This window comes from Rhincodon typus, chromosome 40, assembly GCF_021869965.1.
Source record: "Rhincodon typus isolate 14 chromosome 40, sRhiTyp1.1, whole genome shotgun sequence".
Taxonomy (NCBI): Eukaryota; Metazoa; Chordata; class Chondrichthyes; order Orectolobiformes; family Rhincodontidae; genus Rhincodon; species Rhincodon typus.
Window position 1 is genome coordinate 7,309,096 of NC_063371.1, and position 24,466 is coordinate 7,333,561.

General features: G+C 43.8%; 2 protein-coding genes across 4 annotated transcripts; one reads left to right on the forward strand and one right to left on the reverse strand.

Annotated features, from left to right (window-relative positions):
• The first annotated feature begins 661 nt into the window (after positions 1 to 661).
• tti2 (TELO2 interacting protein 2) lies at positions 662 to 6,779 on the forward strand. 2 transcript variants are annotated; one of them, XM_020536583.2, is made up of 8 exons: positions 662 to 768; positions 2,335 to 3,062; positions 3,419 to 3,605; positions 4,339 to 4,431; positions 5,060 to 5,241; positions 5,879 to 6,022; positions 6,119 to 6,281; positions 6,651 to 6,779. In XM_020536583.2, the coding sequence occupies exons 2-8, from the start codon at positions 2,350 to 2,352 to the stop codon at positions 6,729 to 6,731; spliced, it is 1,563 nt and encodes a 520-aa protein (XP_020392172.1). In that variant the 5' UTR covers positions 662 to 768; positions 2,335 to 2,349; the 3' UTR covers positions 6,732 to 6,779. The 2 variants fall into 2 exon arrangements, with proteins under 2 accessions (XP_020392172.1, XP_048474493.1); XM_048618536.1 differs by lacking the exon at positions 662 to 768 and adding an exon at positions 795 to 896.
• On the reverse strand, positions 5,850 to 24,191 carry mak16 (MAK16 homolog (S. cerevisiae)). 2 transcript variants are annotated; one of them, XM_048618537.1, is made up of 11 exons: positions 24,048 to 24,191; positions 19,942 to 19,991; positions 17,165 to 17,274; positions 14,665 to 14,729; positions 13,824 to 13,975; positions 13,234 to 13,288; positions 12,209 to 12,283; positions 11,741 to 11,839; positions 10,478 to 10,543; positions 8,064 to 8,280; positions 5,850 to 6,262 (listed from the first exon to the last, which is right to left on the reverse strand). In XM_048618537.1, the coding sequence occupies exons 1-10, from the start codon at positions 24,060 to 24,062 to the stop codon at positions 8,092 to 8,094; spliced, it is 876 nt and encodes a 291-aa protein (XP_048474494.1). In that variant the 5' UTR covers positions 24,063 to 24,191; the 3' UTR covers positions 5,850 to 6,262; positions 8,064 to 8,091. The 2 variants fall into 2 exon arrangements, with proteins under 2 accessions (XP_048474494.1, XP_020392175.1); XM_020536586.2 differs by lacking the exon at positions 5,850 to 6,262 and having other exon boundaries at positions 7,841 to 8,280.
• Between the last annotated feature and the right edge of the window lie 275 nt (positions 24,192 to 24,466).

Here is a 24,466-nt window from a genome sequence, read left to right on the forward strand (position 1 = left end):
AGTAAAAATGCCTATGGGAGTCCCCTGCCCGTCCCCAGTCCTGATGAAGAGTGTAAACCCAAAATGTCGACTTTCCTGCTCCTTTGAAGCTGCCTGACCTGTGTTCCTCCAGCTCCACACTGTGACTCTGACTCAAGCATCTGCAGTTCATGCAATCTCATGATGTGGAGGTGCCGGTGTTGGACTGGAGTGTACAAGGTCAGAAATCATACGATACCAAGTTGTAGTCCAACAGGTTTATTTGAAAACACAAGCTTTCGGAGTCTTACTGAAGAAGCAGTAAGGCTCAGAAAGCTTGCGTTTTCAAATAAACCTGTTGGACTACAACCTGGTGTTGTGTGATTTCTGATCTTGCTATCTCAGACAGTGGAAGTAGTCGATGCATTAGACTGCTGGTTTCTGTTCTATGTTATAGATGCACTGCGATGTCTGTTTGTCAACTTGCTTTGTCATCTACAACTGGTGGGCACTTCAGGAATGAGGATGCAGCATTGCCCCAAGTACCTCCCTGACAAAGGTCATTTCAATTTAAACTTGTCAGCTTCCTGTGTAATTTTGACTATTGCTATGATTCCCTTCGCGGGTTGGGGTCGCAAGTCCTAGTTTGTGCTTGATTTTAAAGGAGGTCTGGAACCTCTGAGCTGAGACTTGGTTGCTCAGGGCCGGAACCAAAGTGCGGGGCCCTGCGCTTTCCGGGGGTATGGGAGCGTCGGTGACCACCGATGCATTGGCGCAGTCCGCGGCCTATCCAGTCCGTGTGGAACAGTGGTGAGTGATCTTTTCTTTCTCTGTCTGTCTCTCTCTTACACACGGCAAGAAACTCCCCTTTTCGATGGAAGGAGGCGGGGAGTTTCTGACCGGAAACGTGCCGCCAATGTGGGCCGGCCGATAGGAAGGTCAGTGCCTGCAGGAGCTGGGCCCTGGGGTCCCCAGTCTGTCTCTGTCTCTCTGGGCCTGGCTCCTTCCCTTCCCTTTGATCCAGCCTCTCTGCCCTTTGGCCCGACGAGGAGGATCTGGTGAAAAACCCGGGCTTTCGCCAACCTCGTGGTTTGCTCAAGATGGACAACAGGAAGAGGGTTGATTGTGGAGAACTATCACCTCTTCCACTCTCTGTCTCCAAATGCTGCTTCACTCAAAAAGACAGCAACCGCAGGGACCATCCAAACACAAAAACAAAATGCTGCCAATCCACAACAGCTCTGCACTGATCCCCGAGAGAGAGCCTTCCCTGTTCACAGATTGCTGGCTGACGCTGCTGCCCACTCTCTGCATTTTATTTATTTTAGCCTGTGTCGATCATTTCCCACACGCGTAATTCTCCCATTGTGTTTTCTTTTCCTCCATGAAATTAGTTTTCAGCACTGTACGGGGAAAGAGAGATGCTAATTGGAACCTGAGCTAACAGGGGAAGAAAAGCTTTCACTGACCCTGTTGTTACAGGAAGGTGGTGATTGACTGGAGTCGGTTGGGGGTTGTTAAAAAAGCGACTTCTGAAATCATTAAATTTGGGATGCAGCTCCAGGAGAGGCTGTTGGATTGGTGAACTATGATGGTCTCGTCCATAATGATCTCATTATTCCCTTCACAGAACACGGTCCTGCAGTAGAATCGGAGTCACTCATGTTGGTTGCTGCACTCTGAAAAGGGTGTCCTTCAAATTTGAAAAAATTCCAAATCGTACCTGATTATATGAGTGTTTCAGTTACAAATCTTAAATTGCTGTCACTGTCATACACCAGAAATTTTAGATGATGTAATAATTCTGGTCTTAAAAATAAAAGATTTGCTCACAGCTCAGTGGCATGATTGCTGGAATGTTCTGGGGACCTGCATGTGAATCCCACCTTGGCAAATTCAACTCAATATAAATCTGGAATTAAATATTGAATGATGACCATGAATCCATTGATGATTGTTGGAAAAATCCATCTGGTTCACTTACGTCCTTTTGGGAGGAATTCTGCCATTTTTACCTTGTCTGACCTACATGTGACTCCAATGTGGTTGACTCTTCACTGCATTCTGGCAATTTGGGATGGGTAGTAAATGCTGGCCTGGCCAGTAATGCCTTCATCCCATAAATGAATAAAAAAAAGTTTATGCTAAATCAAGATAAAAATAAATCAGGTGATTTCTGTTTGAACATTATCAAAGCAGATCTGTGAGGTTTGAGATCCTTCTGTCATGGTTAATGAGTACTTTTATAATCTGCGATCAGAAATGTTTAGCATCTCAGTTTGCTTGGGTGTTTCTTGCCTGGTATATGCGCTCTTCTCGTTGGACTAATGTTGCCTTGTGGAGAAATAAAATTGTTTTCTTTTTCCCCGGTTAAAGTATGAATTTCTGATCATGGACCAAGCCAAAGAAAAAAGTACCATGGTGGATCCTTCAGAAATCATTCAGAAACTGCACCTAGCAGGCAAAAGCAGAATAGTGGAAAAGGATTCTCATCAAGGAATGCGAGTACCAGCAGCTGAGCATGTTCTCAGGAAAATTTTAGGGGACTTGTCAAATGAGAAACTGATGAGACACAAAGGATCAATTTTAGATGATGCAAGGGATTTGTTCCTACAGGCTGACCCTGCCTGGCTTCTTGACTGCTGCCAGAATGATATGTCGGACATTGTTCAAATGTACGTCAATTTCACAGCTGCCCTGATACAGTACTCGGGACTGCCCCGATGTGAGACCGACAGTGGTGAATTACCTGATGATGCATATGAACTGATACCTGAGAGGGCCTGCAATGTGGCCCAAACCTTGAAAGCTCTCCTCAGTAAACTGCAGGCAAGGCCAGAGCATGTGATGCCTCACCTCACCATGGTTTCGCCAGAATCTGTTCTGAGAGTCATTGTGCCGCAAATGGTCATTTTTTGTGCTACACACTGTGAGGAGAAGCCGTGGACCAATGCAGCGTCTCGGCTGGCTGCAGACGAGCTGTTGGCAGCTACAGTGCAGGCAGTGGGGTGCAAGACTGTCACACAGCTCCTGTGTGGTTCAGAGGAGGAAGGCAGGGGAGCTCTGGGAGCTGTGCTGCATCTGATGAAACCACAAATGAACAAGTGAGTCTGTTTGTTGGCATTGCTGCCTGTTTCACTGATGGACCTTGTAATTCACCTTGACTGAAAGAGGGGTGGGGAAAGATCAATGAACAATTCATCCCCCTGCAGGCAGCTGGTACACTGTGTAATTCTGTGCTGAGCTGTGTTGATTATCTGTGCTGGTGCTGTAGCCAGAACTTACTGTGCATCCATCCCCTGCTTCAGGCAGGAAGCGCAGTCTTTCAGTCCCTCTCCTCCAGTTGTGATGCTTTCTCACTGGTGGATGTGACGGGTCACTGTACATTTTGTCATATATTTTTGCCCCCCAATTTTGAACAGAGAACCAGTAACTGATTTGTGTGTGCAAATTTCTACAGAAACACCTGGAAGTTGAGTCCAGCCACAAAACATGTATTTTGGTGGCTGCTACAGAAGGTGAGGAGACCGTGGCTGGCTGAGCACCTGGACGTAGTGCTGCCACCATCCCTCCTTTTCTCAGACGACTACAGGACAGAAAATAAGATACTGGGCGTGAGGTGTCTCCAGCACATCATTGACAATGTGGTACGTAGATGTCAGAGAGTGGGGATTGTGGGGTGGAATGGATCTGGTGGAGGCCTGTGCATGCCAAATCACAGGAGAAATTCTGCTTGAGGTGTTTCCTACCAAGTACAAAACAGGCTGAGTCAGTCAGGACCGAGACAGTCCTGCAATGATGGCAGTGCCGACTTTTAAGATCAGATGTTAAACACAGCTTCATGTTTGCCCATTCCAAAGGTTTCGTGGAGGTAAAAAATTCAAAAGTACAACACATGAAGAGGGATTCTCCCAGTATCCCGGTTATCATTCATCATATTCTGCATTTATGGGAGTTTGCTGTGTGAAAATAATCTGTTGCATTTACAGCAGAACAGCAACACATCAACAGTAATTAATTGGGTATGAAGCACCTTAACATGTTTAAGATGCTATAAAAATTACTTCTTTCATTTCTCAACTGAAGGAATGTTCTTTTCACCTCTGCAATGCGGCAGAAATGATGTATTTAATCAGCAATGTGTTGCGTATCGATGTAATGTTGGAGTCTGGGACAGGGAATTGTTCCAATGCATTCTCAAACTGAGCTCAGGACACAACTGCCTTTCCTGTGGGGAAGTGAAGGCGAGTGTTCTAAAACGGACGCTGTTTGACTCAGTCATCTTCCAGTTCCTGAACCCTAATTGTTGTGTTGGTACGCTGGATTGGACTCAGATTGCAAATATCCCTGTGCCTGACAGCTTTCTGTTTTATGTTTCAGCCTGCTGCAGAGCTCCTGCAATATAACCGGGCACAGGTAGTATACCATGCTCTCTACAGTCACTTGTACACTCCAGAGGCTTCGCTCATTCAGGTGAGTGTGTGCCCTGCCTGGAGCTGATCTTCATTTCTCTGAAGCTGACACGAGTCCTAGGCCAGCAGTTACAGGCACCCAGCTTTCAAATCTTATCAAGTACTTGTTCATTTGTACAGGATAGAAACAGAACTGTGACGGCCAAGTTGTGCAGGTACTGAATTATATATGATCACATGGGTAAATAGATAATGGAAAGATTAAACTGTTTTATCACTCAATATTAATGGTTCTCTTCATGGTAGGCACTTAATCCAATTTACATCAATGAGTTTGGGAAGGCTGCCGTTGTTTCCTTCTCCTTTGACTGGAATTACCAAGGCAGGACTTGTCATCTATTAACCCCTGTCAGTTCAAGGCCTCCTCTAGCAAACAGCTTCTAAACTGTACGTTAATCTGAGTTACAGTCTTTACAGCTGTATAGCAGTCGACATAATTCCAGTGTCATGCAGGAGATCAGTTCTGACCTAAGGTCATCAGTCTGAATGAGTACTTCAATTTCTCAGGCCTGTGTCTTTGTGGATGGTGCCCGAACTCTTATTTCTGGTTTTGTACAAATGGATAATTCCGGACCTGCACTGCAAGCGGCAGTGTGACTGACTAATAACTGGTTCCTTGTCTGTTTCAGAATGTGCTGTCCTGCTTACTTGACCTCCTTCCACTTATCGAGAAATCACATGTCATCCGTGGCCAACAGAGAGCCAATCACTATGACAAAGTGTTCTGCCTAATTCTTACCCACATGGAGGTTGAAGATAAGATCCCTCTGCGTAGAGTGTATGCCCAAAATCTGCCCATTTTCACTGAGAGGTTAGAACTGCTGATTTGTATTGGCATTATCATTGTTACATCATGCTGGTTTCTGTGGTATCCCCCGGCAGAAGCAATGCATTCCTGCCGCTTTCCCCTTAGCATACATGGATTGCCTCTCCATTGCTCAGTGCTTCTGTGCACAGCTGAGTCATGACATGGAATCATATGGACCCAGGGGCCTACGTTTGATTGTCCAGGGAGAGGTGAAGTGTTTAATGGCTCACTACAATGAGTCTCCGGGTACCCTCCAGCGAAGGCTAGGATGGGTGGAAATCGGATAGGATTCCTGCCGGTCACAGAGTAATCTGGTTGCAAAAATATGTTAGAAGATGTTGGGCGAGGACAGAACAGGGACACAGTAATAAGAGCCGACTGTGCTCATCCTTCGCCAGTCAGCACACACGAAACATTCTCATGCTGACTTAAATTGTGCCCCAACCGATGAGTTAGACATTCAGGAGAAGGGGAGGAAAATGAAGACAGACGCAACATGAGAACAGCTGACGTCTTTGTCTTAATCTCCGAAGAGAACATTGAAGACATGTCTGTCTGTGTCTCTCATTCACTTGTCCTCCAACACACAACACCAACAGGATACAGATCACTCAACAACACTGTTTGTTTATGTTGCCAGGCTGGGCATTATGGTCGTTCGCCACTTGAAGCGTTTACAAAGAGTGATTCTTGGATATCTTGAGGTGTATGACGGACCAGAGGAAGCAGCCAGGCTTGGTGTTCTCCAAGCATTCCAGAGTATGATTCAACAGGCCTGGCCCAGGTATCACTGAAACCAAAGCAAACCTTTGAGATTTGTACATCTTGTTGAGACAGTTAAACTTCAACCTTAATCATTCTTTTTTCTTGTGTTGGACAGAATGTCCATAAGGCTGGAGGTCTTGCTCAAATCCTTACTGAAATTCATATATGATATGGCAACTGACCAGGGCCCAACACCACCACATGTGAAGGAGGAGCTGTTGCAAGATGCCACCCACTGCCTGATCCTTCTTAATCGCTGCTGTGAACGCAAAGTGACAGTAAGTTAGTTTCTGATGGTCTCTTGGGGGTTGGGGTAGGTTGCTTAAATTAGAGAAATGAGCTCATTTTCAGAGAATATCCCCCATTCACAACCAAAACACAGATTAACCATTATCACGTCCAACACAGGCATGCAGACTGACATTTCCAAATTGAACTGAACATAACCCCTGTTGATCCATCGTAAATTTCACAACATACACATTTTATTTGAAGATACACCATTTACAGTGGTTTGCTTAGCAAAGAATTTTAAATATTGAAACATTCTACCACTTGTGGGAACACTGCTTTGGAATAGCACTGAGCCACATCCACCAACACAGACACTGCAGCAGTGGGTGGTTTAATCTGTTTTTGCTCTTCAGGTTCTCCTGGAAGGAGTACGCCAGAGCTGCAAGAATGCAACAGTACTGGACTGTCTGCAGAGAGTGCAGCAAGATGTGTAACAAATCACAGTAACTGTACAAAATCTTAATAAACTAAAGCAGAAAACATCACAGTCTCCGAGTGTGCAAATATTCAGCAAAAGCAGCTATTCAGGATAAACAATACAAGCTGGATCCGGGCATGGGGTACAACCCAGTAACACTCACTACAGCCACTTTAACATGTTTCCTCATCATTGCTCAGGCTCAGATTGTTAGTGCCAGTTTGGGGTCAGACTTGACTTAATGCCAGCACCTTCCGTAAATTATGGATCATGCCATTTCACAGAACAGAATGCTCCAATGCAGTAATGAACAAGTGCAACCTTACAGTGAGGTGTTAAACTGAGACCCCCATCTGCGTTCTGAAACTGATGTCAAGAATCTCACAACATGCTTTTAAAGAACATGTGTTTTTGGTGTCTTGTAACATTAATGAAGCACATGATTACAATTTTGTTTTGCGGACGGTTGCTGTGCGCAATTGGCAGGTGTCTTTCTGACACTACAACAGTGACTGTATTTAAAACTTCTTAGTTTCCTGTAAAAACTTCTTCAACTCATAAAAGGCACGAAATTTGTGCTTGATGTCAATGTACAGACAAAAACCTTCAACTCTGAATCTAACTGGACCTGTTCTGACCTGGTGAGAGCTTGATAACTACAGTGAAAAACAGCCATGTTTCCAAAACCTATCATGGCACCGACCAGGCATGACAATTCCTTCTTCACTGTACAATGAAAATTCAACTTCCCATGAGGGAGGAAATATCAGAATCTGATGCCACCCTGTGTGTAGCTGCAGTTAATCACCGACAGAACTCCTTGCTTTGCAGCAGTAGTGCATCAACCTGGGAGATTCTGGTTTGTGTGCATTACCAAGTACTCTCCCATCCACTTAGACAGCCACTCCAAGGATTTTAAAGAATGCAAGAGTTTTCTGAATCTTTTGCACATCCGTTTAACTGCACTTAAGAGACCCAAATCTGATGAAAATACAACACATTTAATTGAAGCCCAAGATCAAGGAGCTTTTGTCAAGTCAGTGGCATAGCAGTTCAGGATGGACAGATTTCCACTGGCAGCTAACCAGATAATTGCTCCAAAGACATTTCTAGGACTATGGAAAAGTCAGTCACATCCTTTATTCATAGTTTTATACAAATGAGAGCAATTAAAACGAATGGAGAAAACATAAACTCACAGTTGACATTAAGAATCTTGAACAATAGTTCTTGCTTTCTGCAGTCAAGACCATGATAACTGGAAGCAGCAATGAAGCCCGTCACAGAGGAGACCATGAAGTTGTTTTGCTTTACAACGTCTTTACAATGGAGTTAACACAATCCTCACCTTCAGTACAAGCAGCATTACAAAGCTGTCAGGAGCTAGTCACTTTGGCTGCTTGTTCTGTTTCCTGTTCATATTCAATTTCCACGTATGGTCGCTTCTTCTGGGCTGGGCCTTTGACTGGTGTTTTGCCCTTCGACGTGGAAGTTTCTTTCTCCGGCTCCTCTGCAGCGCTGGATTGCTCCTGCTCCTCATCGTCTCCTTCCAGCCTGTCCATAGCCTGTGTGTGTGTGTCAAAAATCAGTTCCAGTCAGCTGGTTGCAGCATCTTAACAATATATGCATTGTATGACAATAGTACATATACTGCTGCACACAGAGCAAAGAAACAGCCAAGCTTCTCAAAAACTGCCGAGAGATTTCCTGTTTGTTTCTATCACATGCCCATCCCTTTAATCGTAAAGCTCCCAGTGGGACAGTTCGGTACTTCAGCCACATGGCTACCTCTGATATGTCGACCGAAATCAGGAATTGCAAGCAAGCTGCTGAAGCAGCCAATGTATCACAGGCGTTTTATCCATGCCCCACGCAAACATGCCACCTGTGGTGAGCAGAAGCAGGAATGCGGGCAAACTTTAATCAGATTAATTTCACAGAAGGACAAAAATGTTACAGCACCACTGTTGTGTCTATGCTGCGTAAAGACAGTGTCTCTTTTTGCGTTTTTTACAACTGTTGTCTGAAATGAGAAAGAACTGTTTTGAAACCCAGGGATATACAAGGATGGCTCAAAGCAAACAATGTGACATCTATTGTGAACCCTGTCCGTGAAGCTGTGGGTTCCAGCAATGTGCAGATGAACTGGAGCTGAGGGACTGTTTGCAAGAGTGGCTGATAGGTTTGTGGACAAGGGACCAATTACGAATCACAAAGATACTCTGCCCGCCAACAACTAGGTGACTGCTCATCAGTTAGCTAAAAAGCTTGGGTTGTGAACAGGACAGAGAAACTAAGTCAAACCAGAAGATAAACCAGCAAGTCTACAGCTCTCTGCATTAATTCCCTTGAAACTTCCAAGAAAACCAGCTTACCTTTCCTTCGGCAGTTAATGCAAGCTGTGACTTGGAATTTAATAAGTCAGAGACCTTTTTGCAAGTGCACCAGCCACACGGTGTTTCTTGCAGATCAGTGGAAGCATTCAGAAAAAGGAAAGCATAGAAGAAATGTTCTCATCACCAAGATCTAACCCAACAGATCGTGTGGACCAAGACTGTGGAACTGTTTGCCGAGTTTTCCCTCCACACTTGTGCTTATGTTTGTCTCTGTGTATGTCTATAAGGGTAAGCTTATAAGGGATTGAAAGTTTTAATTTGTAGAGTTTACTTGATTTAGCTTAATTGTCTATCTGTAGCTAGAACCTAATGACATATAATAAACAGTGATTTCCTGTCAAGTTCCTTGTGATTTATCAACCTGGATCTGAAAGTTGGGCAGTGTGGAGAGTTTGGATGTTTCTTTTAAAATCCTGAACTCCAGGAATCATGGGGTTTAATTCCCAGTGCAAGACCCGTGCGAATCATGGCTTTGCAAAGTAGCAATTTACCAAATGCCATTTCTCCAGGACTTCCTCATGACTCTGCATGATCTCACGTTTAAAATAATAATCTAATTCTCATAAATCGCTTGAACCTGTGCCACCAAATACTCAGGCAATGCATTCACATCAAAACCACTCACTGTGTCGTGAGGATTTTCCTCCTGTCTTCACTGCTTCTTTTGCCAATTCCCTTTAATCTATATCCTCTTGTTCTTGCTTTCCAAACTTGATAGATCTTCCTACATTATTTAAGTTCCTCATCCTGAAACAATTCTTCTCAATCTTTTCTGCACCATCTCGAACTTCTATACATCAATGCACGAAAACGGCACCCAGGACTGGATGCAATATTCCAGCTGAGCCTAAATAAATATTTTCATGTAACCTCCTTGCTCCTGTAGTTTGTGTCACTAAATTTAAAACCAGGATACTTGACACAGTGTCAAAGGCAGACCCAAAATCTACAACTGACTTATAGTTCGAGTACCCAGGGCACTGCATTACATATATCATGATCATGTTTCTTTCTGAAGATATTTTTCATTTTAGAACAGACCTGACTCATCGAGAGGGTGGGACGGCTGCATTAGATATTGGCCTTACACGTTGCTGCCTGGAACAAATTCTCACGCAGACCTATGTATTAAAATTTTCTGCAGTTAAACAGCTCAAAGACACAGAGTACTTCACCTGAGATGGCTGACATTTTCCAACAGAAGACAGGATTTTTCACTTAATTACTTGGAGAATCAACTAAAAATGGTTCCATGCTCTATTCCACTCTCACTACTGACACCCCATCCTTGGCACTATAACAGGGATATTCCCCTCCCTCCCCTTTCCCATAACAAGAAGAATTCAGGCACCATTGAGCCAAATACCTCAAAGTCACTCAGGTCACTCTCATCTACTGCATCACCCTCCACATATTCCACTTGACCAACATCCTGTTGAGAGAAAAAGATATGAAGACATGTTACAAAGGGAATAACAGCTTGTTGCTTTTGAGACTGGCAGTAACTCCACCATGTCACCTACCTGTCCAATTTCAAAGTTCTGGACAGTGCAGCACTGGAGAAATAAAATCCCTGGCTCAGTCTGGTGCAAGCAACACTGGTTTTAGCAACAAACATGAACTTTTGTGGAAATGGTTTGGGAACAATTGAGGTGAATGCAATTCACATACACAGTGACTCAAACGTCTCATTTAGCGTGAAACTTAATCTTTCCCCAAATTCTGCTCTAAGTTATATTAAACCCAATCCATCTTAGTGCAGCTGACTTCAGCAGAGTAAATGCCCTCAATACTTCCACATTGAAAGACACCAAACCATCCCTGCTCAAGATACACAACACAGCTCTCCTTCCCACCTCTCTTCTGATCCACAACCTCACCCCTTCCCTTTCAAGAGACACAAGGCGACATGCACTCCCTCTTGACCCTCCCCATCTCAAAACCCACAACCATACTCTTCCTCTAAATCCTCCCCTCCTTTTCTTACAGACTTGCTTTCCATCCACACATATCCCATACACTCCACTCATATCTCCCTGCAAACCTACTCCATCTCCATGACCCAGATTCACAACTCCCCTCAGAAACTCACTGAACCTGACTCCAAAACACACATATTCTGAATTGAGAGAGGCAATAGGATAGTGCCACCATGCTCCCTGCTGAAAACGTTCATTCATCCTTAGGTTTCTGATACTGACCCAGACTGGTCAATCTGACAGCCGGGCTAGCTTCTTTCTCCGAACAATTAGGTGCCAAGTCTGGAATTTCACACTTTTAACAGATAAGTACTAACCCTGGAGCTAAAACACACATGAAAATCAAAAAATCCTCATCTATCCCACTCACAAACAAATCATGCCAATACGAACACTGAAATCACAGCCTGGATGGGTGTCTATTTCAGAGTTTTCATTTACTGAGCAAAAATGCATGATTCACACCAGATTTCCCAACTTGCCCATGTTTTGGACAACAATGCTCCAAACCACCTGTGTTCAAGGAAGCAGAACTGAGGAAGCTAGGTTCCCGGTATTCAAGTCATCCCAATAAAACTGCATCAGAATCAATGAGATCAAACATAAGACTGGACACTTTTGTTTTCCTCTCAACTTTTACCACCACTTACCTCATCGTCTTCTTCCGAGGAATCGGTCTCACTCTCTTCATCCTGCTGTTCCAGCGCTTTATCGAATGCATGAATAGGGAAGTTGTAAATGTCTTCATACTGATGGGACAGGACAGAAAGATGTTACTAACACATCAGAGATCACCAGGCGTCCACCCTTAGTCACAGTAGCAACGTTCAATCCCATACTTCAGCCCTTCTCAAGAGAGCTGTAGACAAAACCACCCATGAGTACAGTTTGAATTTCCATTCCCCAGACAACGTGCATATGCTGGAGTAGACTATTCCTCAGCACATGCAAGGAACTAACCAAGTAACCATAATTCCACTGGTTCATCAATTGTTGTCACTCCCTAATAGTGCTCTCTACAGTTGCTCAACCACAGCAACGCTCAGCATGAACCCTCACCAATTCCACAAGACTTTGATGTGAATTCAGATCTCTGCCCATGAAGTTCAGCAACTCACCGTCCCCTGCTTGAGTCGCTCCAGCAGTTCCTTCTCAATGGCGTTGTCCAGCTGAGCTGCAATCAGAGCCTTTTCCTGAAAGAAAACAACAGTCAAACTCTGTTACATGCAGTCTCATACCTCTCCAGCACAGAATATAACTGCCCTTGCCAAATTCACCCCAAAAGAATTACCACTAAACAGAAATAGAAAAAAATAGCTGACTCGCTCCATTCAATTCAGGTCACACAAGGATAGACAGGGTGCAAGATTTTCTTCAAGGATGAGGGACTTCAGTTACCTTGTCAGACTGGGATTGTTTTTCTGGGAGAAGGGAAGCTTCCAGAGTGATTTATTAAAATTCAAGTATTTAACATGCTGCTGGGTTTTGATAGTGGCACAGCCAGTTGCGAGCCAGAGTGCACTGATTCATGATGACTGGCCAAAATTCCAAGAGAAAAGGAGATAGTAAGAACTGCTGATGCTGGAGTCAGAGATAACACGGTGCGGAGCTGGAGGAACACAGCAGGCCAGGCAGCAGACCCTTCAAGGGTTTCAGCTTTCCTGCACCTCTGATGCTGCCTGGCCTGCTGTATTCCTCCGGCTCCACACTGTGTTATCAAGAGAAAAGGAGAGTGTCTTTCACATAGCAGATTCCCACAATTTAGAACAAAAATAGACTCGACAGTAACTTTCAAAGGGGAACTAGTTAGGTGCTTAAACAGAAGAAATTGTAGATCTACAGAGAATAAAAAAGTTGATGTTCTTTCAAAAAGCCAGTGCGGACAGGATGAATTGAAAAGGCTGCTCCAGTGGTCTAGGATTGTCCAGCTACATAAACTGAAGTCTGACAGAATTCACATGATAGTGATGGTTCCCAGTGACTGGGTCAGGTCAACAGGTGAACACATGTCGAGAAGAGTCAGGGAGACCTTGAAAGTCTCAAACAAATCCCCACCGAGCATCAAGATTTCTCTCAGCAACAGTACAAGTCACAGACCGAGGTCCGTCAGAGAAACCACATGCAGGTGCAAGAGCATGTTTACCTCTCTCCGTCTCTCTCTCCGTTCAACCTTCTGGCTTAAAGGTACCAGCTTCCTCCTAAAGAGAAACATAAGAGAATTAGCCCAAGAGAAAGAAACAGGGCACCGACCACACAAATCCATCAGTGAGTGGGACATCAGCAGCAGGCTGTGTCTCTGCTGTTACATGAGTTAGTTATTTCAGAATAAGTCTAGGGTCAGAATGGCGGAAGCAATGATCCTTTCACATGGTCCAGTTGGTAATGCTGCATGAGTGATGCTGTTTTGCTCGGAGTTATTAAGTACCTCGAAGAGACCTTGGCAAAGTTATACCAGAATTGAAATGTCATTCCACCCTTGCCTGAATGATGCTTTTCAGACCCTTGAGGGCTGGGAAATATTCATATTTACCAGGCAGCCCTGGATGGCTGTGAGTACATCTGATCATCAGTTCCGGATTGTCACTTCCAAAGTTAATCCTTGCACCTTGCGTGACTGTCTCCTTCAAGCTCCATTTCACCCATGCAATAACAGCCCAAAACCCAATGAACAGTTTGATGCTAACTCCAAACAACCAAGACCAAAGGTCATGCCATATTCCACAACAAACTTACTGTCTCTTTAGGGTGAGCTTGCGGATACGGATCAGGTACTGGGTGATCTTTGTAAAACGCTGCTTACACTTGTGTCTGATAAAGCGGGGCCAGTAGATAAGATGTTCATCAATCTGTTCCAGAGCTCTCTCATAATTCTTACTTAACTTGACCTGTGAAATATTGAGAAAAAGAAGATGTTGAGGTGAACAACCTTGGATTTAACAGCAAGAGTTGAAATGCAAGTGTTTTCTGGAAAACACCAAACATAGCGCGAGGCACAAATGGATTATGGCAGAACAGCTTCCCATAAGGAGTCACTGCTTGAGGGTTTGACTGCCACAATGTATGATCTGTGGTCTTAACTGCACCCACAAGTAACTGTGAATCCATCAAAGTTCACAAATATTATCCCTCATGAACTTCACGCTTCTGCTATTGCCTACACATTGAGCATGACATTGCTCGTGTAACTGGTCAGCTGTTCCCTCATTTTATTCCTGCACCCTCGTGCATACACCACACCCATGCATCTTGTTCTGAATGTATATCACATACATTTTATTCCTTTTTCACAAGGTGTTTTGTTTATTGAGCTCCTCAAGCGCGTGGATTTATTGTTATTCTTACTCCTGTAAAAGAAGATTCAGGATGTTCAGTATTCCCTCAGTGTAGCCATGTCAGCAAGCCACGTGATTAAGTGTTGCAGGATCAGTTACAATTAGCATGGAAAATTTCTCATCAAGAGCTATTTTCCTGACAGATATCCTGATGGGTTCTGAGCATCCAGCATGTCATTCTCATTGGGAACAAGAATATCACACCAAATATAACTTTTCTAGCTCAGATAGTCTGTACTTACCCGCTCCCATAATCGAGATGGAAAAGCAGCTCGTTCTATTGTCTTCATGTACAGGAAACACTGACCTGCAGGATGCAAAATATCATGTTTAGCTTATGGAGAACCTGTGAGGGGGAGATATACATCTGCATTCATCTCGATAAAAACAGGCAGGCAAAAACACTTTGAAAGTTGTCTGAAAAAATTTTGCACCTTGAAAATGCTAGAAATATCAAGAGTTTTGCAGTAATACTGAGGCATTTCAGCGTGTTGGCTGCGTGGAGAAGTCTGACGTTTATTGCACTCTCTGCAACATTTCACAAATATTATGAACAAAATATTTTCTGTTGTAAACATTCATTCATGGGCTGTCAGTGTCTCTCACTAGGCCAGCATTTATTACCTATCCCTAATTTCCCAGACAGCAGTTAAGAGTCAACCATGTTGCTGTCGGTCTGGAGACACTTGTGGGCCAGGCAAAGTTGACAGATTACTTTCCGTAAAAAACGATAGTGAACCAGATGGGTTTTTCCAATAATTGACAACGGTTTTATGGTCATTAGACCTTTAATTCCAAATTCTTTATTGAATTCAAATTCCAACATCTGCCATGGTAGGATTTGAACCCAGGTCCTGAGATCATTAGTGAGCTTCTGGATTAATAGTGTGGCAATAATTCCACTAGGCACCTGCCCCAGCAGCATGTGGGTTTTGGTCTGTATGCCATCCCATTCACAACAGTGAATTCCAGACATCATAGCACAACCTGCTGTGTTCCAGGTCCACAGAGAAAGTAGTTAGTGGAAACATTGATTATGAGTGATGAGGAGGATGTTACAATACAATCCAGATAAATTGAGGAGGGATACATGACAGATGCAATGTCACAATAATAAGTGTAATGTGATCTAGAAATATTTTGAATTTGGATTTTGATATCATGGTACGTGGGCTTTCGTCTGTAGGTACAAAGGGGTTTAATGCAAGTCAGCATTTCCAGACAATAATTTCTTTTTGAATCAGGTAGAAAGAGCGTGCCCCTGGGCTGATCATGAGAATTTTTTATACAGGGAGAGTTATACGAGCAGACAGAGTAAACTTTGATGGAACATTAGCTTGCTTTCAGTTCAGAACGATCAGGACTTTTGCATCAGACAAAAACTCAAAGCTTGGAAGTGCTTTTGGTTCCAGTTCGCCGAAGTCCTGGTTGAAGTTAGATGTTTGAGACAGTTTCTTCACGATAAAGGGGCCAGTTCAGCAAGGTTAGGAAATAGGTTACCTCAGTCTAAGAATCTTAGTTTGAAAATTCTAGACATGTAGTGTTTGCTTAGAATCCTGAAGGGGCTGTTTGAAGCTGACAAAATCTAAGCTCAGTTGTGCAAATAAGCAAAGACTAGCTGTAAGACTCTCAGGAATGTGAATTTAAAGAAGTAGTCAAGTCAAACCTACAGACACAGAAGGGAAATGCTCTCTTACGAATGCTCGCTGAGCACTGTAATGCGGCAATGTTGAGATTGGTGAGATTGTATTTTTACTGTGTTTTAAAATATTTTAAATTGTTTTGTTTGTAAATAGCTTGATTTATTCTATTTCACCTTTTGTGTAATAAACTTCTGCTTCATTGTTAAAACCAAACACACAGCACTGCATGCTTTTGTTCAGAAAGAGACAAACTGGTTGCATTTAAAAAGAACTGAGCTATCAAGCCAGATTTTAGTCTTGTCCAGTCATAACATTGGTTAGGATTATTGCTTAAGTATGGCTTACTATTATTTACATTGTGACAGCATGGGAGATGTTGCTGTACCAAGGGATCCAAGAACCTTTGTACATCAGTCACTGAAAGCAAGCATGCAGGTGCGCTAAGCATTTGGGAAGGCAAATAGTACACTGGCCTCGACTGCAAGATACTTCACATACAGGAGCAAGGTTGTCTTCCTCTAGCAACAGGACTTTGGTGATACCACACCTGAATTAGTGTACACTTTTAGTCTCCTTACTGAAGAACAATATACTTGTCACAGAGGGAGTGCAGGAAAGGTTCACCACAGAATCCTGGGACCGCAAGATTAGTGACTTCAGAAGGATGGGAGGAAATCTCACTGAAACATGAAATTTTGATAGGGCTGGACAAACTGGATACAGGGATGACGTCCCTCTTGTCTGCAGGAAGGGGTTCAAGAACAATGGCTCACAACATTCGGAGACGAGGTAGGCCACAGAGAACTAAGACTTGGGAGAAATTTCTTCATTAAGAGGGTGGTGAACATGTTGAGTTCTCAACCACAGAAGACAGTGGAGAATCAGTCACAGAACATGTTTAAGAAATAAATAAATAGATTTATGGGCACTAAAGAGTCCAAGGGGTAATGGGGAGAACGTGGGAGGAACGCATTGAATACAGGATAAGCTATGATCATACTCAACAGAGGAACAGGCTCAATGGGCTCCTGCATTAATACAGGTTACAGTTTGCCATAATTATGGAAAGATGATTTGAGTCACAGGTCAGACTGCTTACCTCTCTCCTCCTTGACTGTTGCATACTGACTGTTGGCCAAAGGACAGGATGACCGATTACACAGGCCTGTGATATTATACTCATTGCGACAGAAGCTCTGTGTTTTAGTTCTGCAGGGGCAAGAAAAAGGACCAACTTGAAAAGAGTCAGGAAACATGGGACATTTGTTCTCAAAGAAGCTGTCAAATATCAAAAACATCACAGTATAGGCTGGTGACAGGTATAGGACAGGAAGCCTCAGCCTAATCTGACAGGAAGGTCTCATTCTCCAAAATACAGGACTCTGCAGCAACATGAAGCAAGGAATCGAACAGGTTTGTACGTGTAGGTTGTTATCTGGGATTGACTGCAAGCAGAATGTGCGTCTTATGCTGTTCGAGGCCAGACCATTGAGGTGGGGACAATGGAAAGCTGACACCATTCTCACATGGTAGGGAGTCAGTTTATGATGGAAGACACTTTACAATTTACACTCTGTAACTGACATTTTGTTTTGAATACCACAAGTCAGTTGATTGTAATTTTTTTAAAAGACAATCTCAAGGGAAGAGATCGTGTTCCAGCAAAAGAAAAATACCTTGTTTAAAAGTCTTCAGCAGATAAAGGGGTTACTTGTTACATGCTCTTGCAGTTCGACACTAAAGAAGCCCAGTCACAATTTAAATTCAAGGCCAGAATTTTCCAAACTTCATGTGTCTTTGAGGAACAAGATCAAAAATCCTTCAGTCCTGCAATATTTTCAACCATCCTCTGAGGGACAACTAAGAATTAACCCACTTCTGCTCCATCCTTCTATCAAAGTTCATGCTACTTTTTTGGAAAACACATTTTCCAATGCATGTATTTGGAAAGCAACTGCTGCAGTTTGCACTTCAGATTTTGTCAAGAATCAATGTCCATCTGTTCTTTTGATTTTCAAATTTATACAAGAGCCTGTTCCATGGCCGCTCTTGAAATTCACAGCACTAAAAGCACAATAAACTGTCCTTCTCAGAACTAGACCTTGTTGTGATCAGTAGAAAATTCGGGAAAAAAAAAAGGGAGAAATTACCACACATTTATAAGTGGCCCGTAACAGTGGTTACTTTTCAGACTGGGAGATGTTTACATCAGTGTTCATGAAGAATTAATTTTGGACCCATGACCCTTTCCGTGTTTTTCATTTACAAACAACCCATGCAAGGGTGTAGTGAATAGCATTATAATGTCAGCAGATTTTGTTTTGTTCCTTCCTGGCATCACTGTAGGGAACATCACCATACCTTCCCCAGATTCACCAAAAGATCAGCCACTGAGGTCGAACTGCCGTTCGTGCCACCAGCAACTGCCCTTGATTGTTTAGCCATTTCAGAGGACAGTTAAGAATCAACTATATTAGTTCAGTACTTGAGTCTTATATTGGCTGAACCAGGTGAAAATGGCGGATTTCCTTTCCCAGAGAACGATTAGTAAAGCTGAAGGTTTTTTTAATCAAAACAATCCACAAGAGTTGTCACTAGCTGTAGGCAAGTTTTACATTACAGACTTATTTGCTGGGGCTTGCAAATGAAAATTCAGATCATGAGACTGGGCCCCAGATTCCTCATCCAGTGACATGAATTAGTGCTGGACCATCCACTTTATAACAGATAATGATTAGGACAGATCGAGAAAGGTAAAATGGGCAGAAGCATGGCAGATAAATTTCAACAAAGACAAGTCGCTAGTGTTGCGTTTTGGAGAATGAATATGGGCAAACAGGATAATTTCATTTCAAGTCACAATTTTTCAAATGTTTGGTGAGTAGAGACCTCAGGTACTAATCAGTACATCCAAATCCTTCAAGTTGGCTTTGCAAGATTGATTACGTCATCACGCTGGAAGTTAATAAAGCACAGGCTAGATTTCAGTTGCTGGGCACTACAGCACACTGCAGGAAATTTAGCAGATGCTGCCATAGTGCAAGACGTTAGTTTGGAAGAGTGATTGAAAAATTACAACTATTCCCTGGAAGGGAAGCTACTGGATGATGACAGAGTAGATAAAGGCTGTATCCATGCATAAAATGGGTCAATAAACAGCGGTCACAAACATGAAATAATTGGCAAAGGATCCCGATGGGGAATAAGGAAAAGGCTTTAAACACAGTTAGTTGTTAAGATTGAAAACAAAAAATGCTGGAGATCACATCAGCTCAGGCAGCATTCATGGAGAGAAAGAAAGCTCACGTTTTGAGTCTAAATGACTCTTCATCAGAGCTGTTCGGATTACAAGTTGGTAGAATCTCCTTTTGCAAACAATTTTAAAATGGACCAGAGAGGTAGTTGAGAATGAGGAACATGGATCTGCAGACAGAACAGACCAGTGGTCAACACAGCTCAAGTGCTCTTTCAAAGAGCCATCCTTGACAGTGGGCTGAATGGCTTTCAATGCGACAAGTTTCTGCAAACCAACTCAGTCTGCTTGGTTTTACTGACAATGTGCCAATATGAAAGAGGTTCATTTTCTTCCACATTCTCCCATACATAGAGCAAGGGAGTGTGAGAATTCAGGGCATTCCAGAACAGAAAGATGCACAAGAATATTCAGATGGGACAGCTGCTTCTCCCTGCTTACCAAATGCAAAACATTTAGTTTGAGTATGGCAGAAGGAAATTAGGAACTGAAGCCAGCTCAACACTAAAAGTACCCATTCAGACTGGAACCAGAGGCCAAATCTTAGACAGTCGCAGACAATTCAAACAATTATCAGGAAGACGACACATTTCAGGTTTATTTTACTGGGAATATTTACTTACTTCACTTTGTAGGAACAAAAACTTTTGTTTCCGATAAGATCCCAAAGCACCTAAAAAAGAGAAACTTGATTAGAATCCAGTTAAGTCTTACTCTCGCTGTTTTCTGATAAACAAATCTTATGTCACGAGAAAAGTAATTAAGGTCAGCAGAAAGTGTAAACAATACGATGAACATCACGGGGAACAGGAAAAAATGGTGGATAAAATTATTCTAGCCATTGTCGGCAGTGAAACCGCATTTGTTTGAATGGACACGTAATGTTGCTGCACACAAGTTGCTCAAAAGAAGTGCCATCACTGGTCAGGACTGGGGAGGGGTTTTCCAAGTTTCCTTAACTGTTAGATGGTGACTGAAAATTTCACCCAGCTGATGTAACATACACTTAACTTCTAACATATTCTCCTTGTGCACTCTATCTCCCAAGTTTTGGCAAGCATTGTCAAATCATTCCAGCGATTTGGTCATGTTCCTGACACTGGGAGTAAAAATCCCGAAATCAAAACTGCCAGTGCAAATGGAAGCAATTCAGCCCATGGTGGCCTTGCTAACTGAGGGAAAATGATGACCTGAGTCACTGTGCTCGATCCACTGACCTGCAAATTACAGCCCTTCACATGCAGATCTCAGTACATGTTAAATGCCTTGAGGCTGTCTGCCTGCACTACCTTTTCACGCAACCACAACCCACTGGATGGAAAAGTTTCTCAACCCTCCTCTAATGCTTCTCCAAATACTGTTAATGGAAGCACCCATTCTGTGAAAAGAAACAGATCACTATTGCTTGGTTTCCCTTAATTCCATACCCTGAATGAAATCTCCCAACAGCCTCCCTCTGTCCCAAAGAAAACAATCACAAATGACCGAATCGTTCCGCCATAACTGAAGTTCAGACCACCACCTTGTAACGCTCCTGTCAAATCCCTCCAAGGTGATCCCACGGTTTCAGTGTGGTGATGATCGGAACTGCATACGTTATTCCAGGAGCATGTGCTGAGGGAGGCACTCAAGTCACAAAATCACAATGAACAAAGGTCGAAGACATTCATGCTGTTGTATACTGAAGATTTGTAAATTGGCCTTGAACTGAGGGGCTTGCAAAGACACTTCAGCAGCAGTTAAAAGTCAACCACATTGCTGTGGATCAGGGTAAACTAGAGAAAAAGAAAGCAGATTTCCTTCCCCCAAGAACATGAGTGAACCAGATTAGTTTGTGTTTCAACAACGGTTCCTGTCACCATTACAAAGTTTATTTTTACATAGAACAGCAGAGCACAGGAACAGGCCCTTCAGCCCAAAATGTCTGTGCCGACCATGATGCTATTCTAAACTTTTCCCAACTGTCTGCACATGGTCAGTCTCCACTATTCTCTGCCTGCTCATCTGTCTGTCTAAATGCCTCAAACGTTGCTATCATAATCTACTTCTACCCACCTCCCCTGGCAGCACATTCCAGGCATCAACCACCCTGTGTAAAAAAAAAAACTTGCTTCACTCGTCTCCTCACTCTCTTAAACTTTCTCCTCTCACCTTAAATCTATGCCCTCGAATATTTCACATTCCATTGTGACAAAGAGACTCCAACCATTCACCCCTTTCACACCTCTCAATTTTATACACTTCTCTGAGGCTGCCCCTCAGCATCCAAAGCTCTAGAAAAAACAATCCAAGTTTGTCCAAGTTCTCCTGAGAGTTAAGACATTCTAACCCAGGCAACATCCTGGTAAACCTCTTCTGCACCCTCTCCAAAAGCTACACATTCTTCTTACAGTGCAGTGACCAGAACTGTAGCCTGACAAAAATCTTAAACGAAGAAGACAAGCAAGCCATATGCCTTCTTTGCCACCTGATCCACTTGCGTTGCCACTTCCAGGGAGCTGAGGACTTGGATCCCAAGAGCTCTCTGTATATCAATGCTCTGAAGGGTCCTGTCATTTACAGTATACTTTTTCATTTGACCTCCAAAAATGCATCAACTCACACTTGTCCAGATTAAACTCTGCCATTTCTTTGCCCAACTTTCCAGGTGATCTGTATTCTGCTGCATCCTTTGATATTCTTCATCACTATCCACAAGTCCCCTACAAACTTACTAATCAGACCACTGACATTTTCATCCAAATCATTTATACATATTACAAACAACTGAGGTCCCTGCACTGAATCTTATGGAACACCACTGGTCACAGACCTCCAGTCAGAAAAACACCCCTTCACCACCACCCTCTGTCTACATTCCAGATTTATGAATTGAATATAAATTTCACCAGCGGTTGTGCTGTTGGGCCCAAGTTGCCACAGCTTTAGTCAGAACCTCTGGATTACCACTCCAGAAGCAGTACCAATCTGCTGCTCAGCAACTGCACACATATTCAACGAAACTGAATATGTTGCCACTTCAGGATTAAATCAATTCTGGATTGATAAATTGAAGTACTTCTATGAGTTTAGGAATCAGGTATATTTTTGGGAAAACATACTCCAGCTTTACTTCCTGTAGCTGTTCAAAGCGTGAACCTGATATCACAAGATGAACTCTGCTCATTTGAATGTTAAGCACTGCCACTGAGAGGGGCTGACCAATGTGGAGCCAGTGTGCTGCAGTTCCAGTGCTGATGTAAGTGTTGCAAACAATTCTGTGCCCTTAGTCACATCAGTGTCTCAGATGTAGTGACAATGGCATTAAGTGTTAGTTTATAAACCTTAATAAAAAGCAAAATGGTGCAGTTCTGAAGAAGGACAACTGGAAAAGCTCAGCAGGTCAGGCAGCATCTGTGGAGAGAGAAACAGAGCTTATGCTTCTCGTCCAGTGACTCTTGTCTTTTCCTCAGAGTGGGGGAGTCTGAAACTAGAGGGCATAGATTGAAGGTGAGAGGGGAAAGATTTAGTAGGGACCTAAGGGGCAACGTTTTCACACAGAGGGTGGTGTGTGTATGGAATGAGCTGCCAGAGGAAGTGGTGGAGGTTGGTACAATTACAATTTTTAAAAGGCACCTGGATGGGTAGATGAATAGGAAAGGTTTAGAGGAATCTGGGCCAAATGCTGGCAAATGACCCCAGTTAATTTAGAATATCTGGTTGGCATGAACAAGTTGGACCGAAGGGTCTGTGTCCATGCTGTACAGCGCTAGGACTCTTTATCATCACGTATATCATGTGCAATATTCACATCATGGTTTGGTATCAGACAGCATTTCTGCTGGCCAGACTTTTGTTATGCCAGCATAGATTGAAGTTGTACATGGGGATGCCATGGAATCTCCTTTGTAGGAGACTCTGAAGGAATTGTCCAGGAAACTGAACTTTCTTCTGTGCTATTCTTCGATGCTAGGAGCCCTCCCAAAGCTTCATAAAAATCAGACACTTCTGATCTATCTTAAATACATCAGATTTCTAACTAACTATTAAATTGACTCTATACTTAACTCACACACCACCCCCTCCAAATGACACCATCTTAAGACCACTTACATGCCCCCTCTCCCCAAAAGCCTGACTTGATTCACTCCTGGGCATCTGACCTTGTCCCTCCAGAACCGACCACCTCCTGGAATCTAAGACCACCCCACCAACAGACCCGACACAACCCCAAAACTAGGCCCTGCTGCTGCCCTTGGGCTCAACCCCCACCCTGAGGTGCCCAACCCCTACCCAAAGTTGATCTGACACCCCACAATCTGAGCAATAGGGAAGCTTCGACTCTCGCACCGGTTAGGACAATTCACAAGAACACATGCTCAGCGGGTGAGGGGGAGAACAAGATGGGCATTCTTGCGAAAGGTCCTGACGAACGCAAGATGGAAAGCTCTGACAAAGAAAACACAAAGACAGAAATTGCTGGTAAGACTCAGCGGGTCTGGCAGCATCTGTGGAAGAGAAGTACATAGTTCACGTTTCGGACCCAGTGACTCTTCCTCAGAACAGTTTTGACGAAGTGCATCTTCCACCGGCAGGAATATTGTCAGGGACCCGAGCAGCTGCTGAAGGTTGAGCCAGGGAGAGGAGGAGGAAGAGGGGTGTCCCCCACATGGGACTGGGACCTGACTGTAAGGGAGCGAATGGAGGTCAACATGGCAATCTGAAACCACCACCCGTTTTCTCAACTCACATCATCGTGTTGCATGGTTCCGTCGCCAGCGCCTGGACCCCGGGCCTGCCGCCGTCTCCTCCAAGTTTACTGCAACACGCCACCTCACACGGTACCCGCCGCCATCTTGGCCCTCATGGCGAGCGGGTCCTCGCGAGAACTGAGTGACCCGGCTCTCCCCCCCGCCCCCGCGGAAGGCAGCCTTGGAGGGGGAGAGCGGGTGGGGAAATGCCGTCCTCATTCCGACCACTGGGGGCCGCTGTCTCGCCCAACCCGCTTGCAGCTACAGGCTTGCGGCCAGCGGGCGGCTTCACGTTTGTCATGAACGGGGCGGCAGCGCGCCGCTGGTAGGCGACTCTTCACCGGGACACCACGGATGTTCCAGAGAACATCTGGAAAGAAACAGAGGGGCATCAAAAACTTTCCAACCGTTGGGGAGG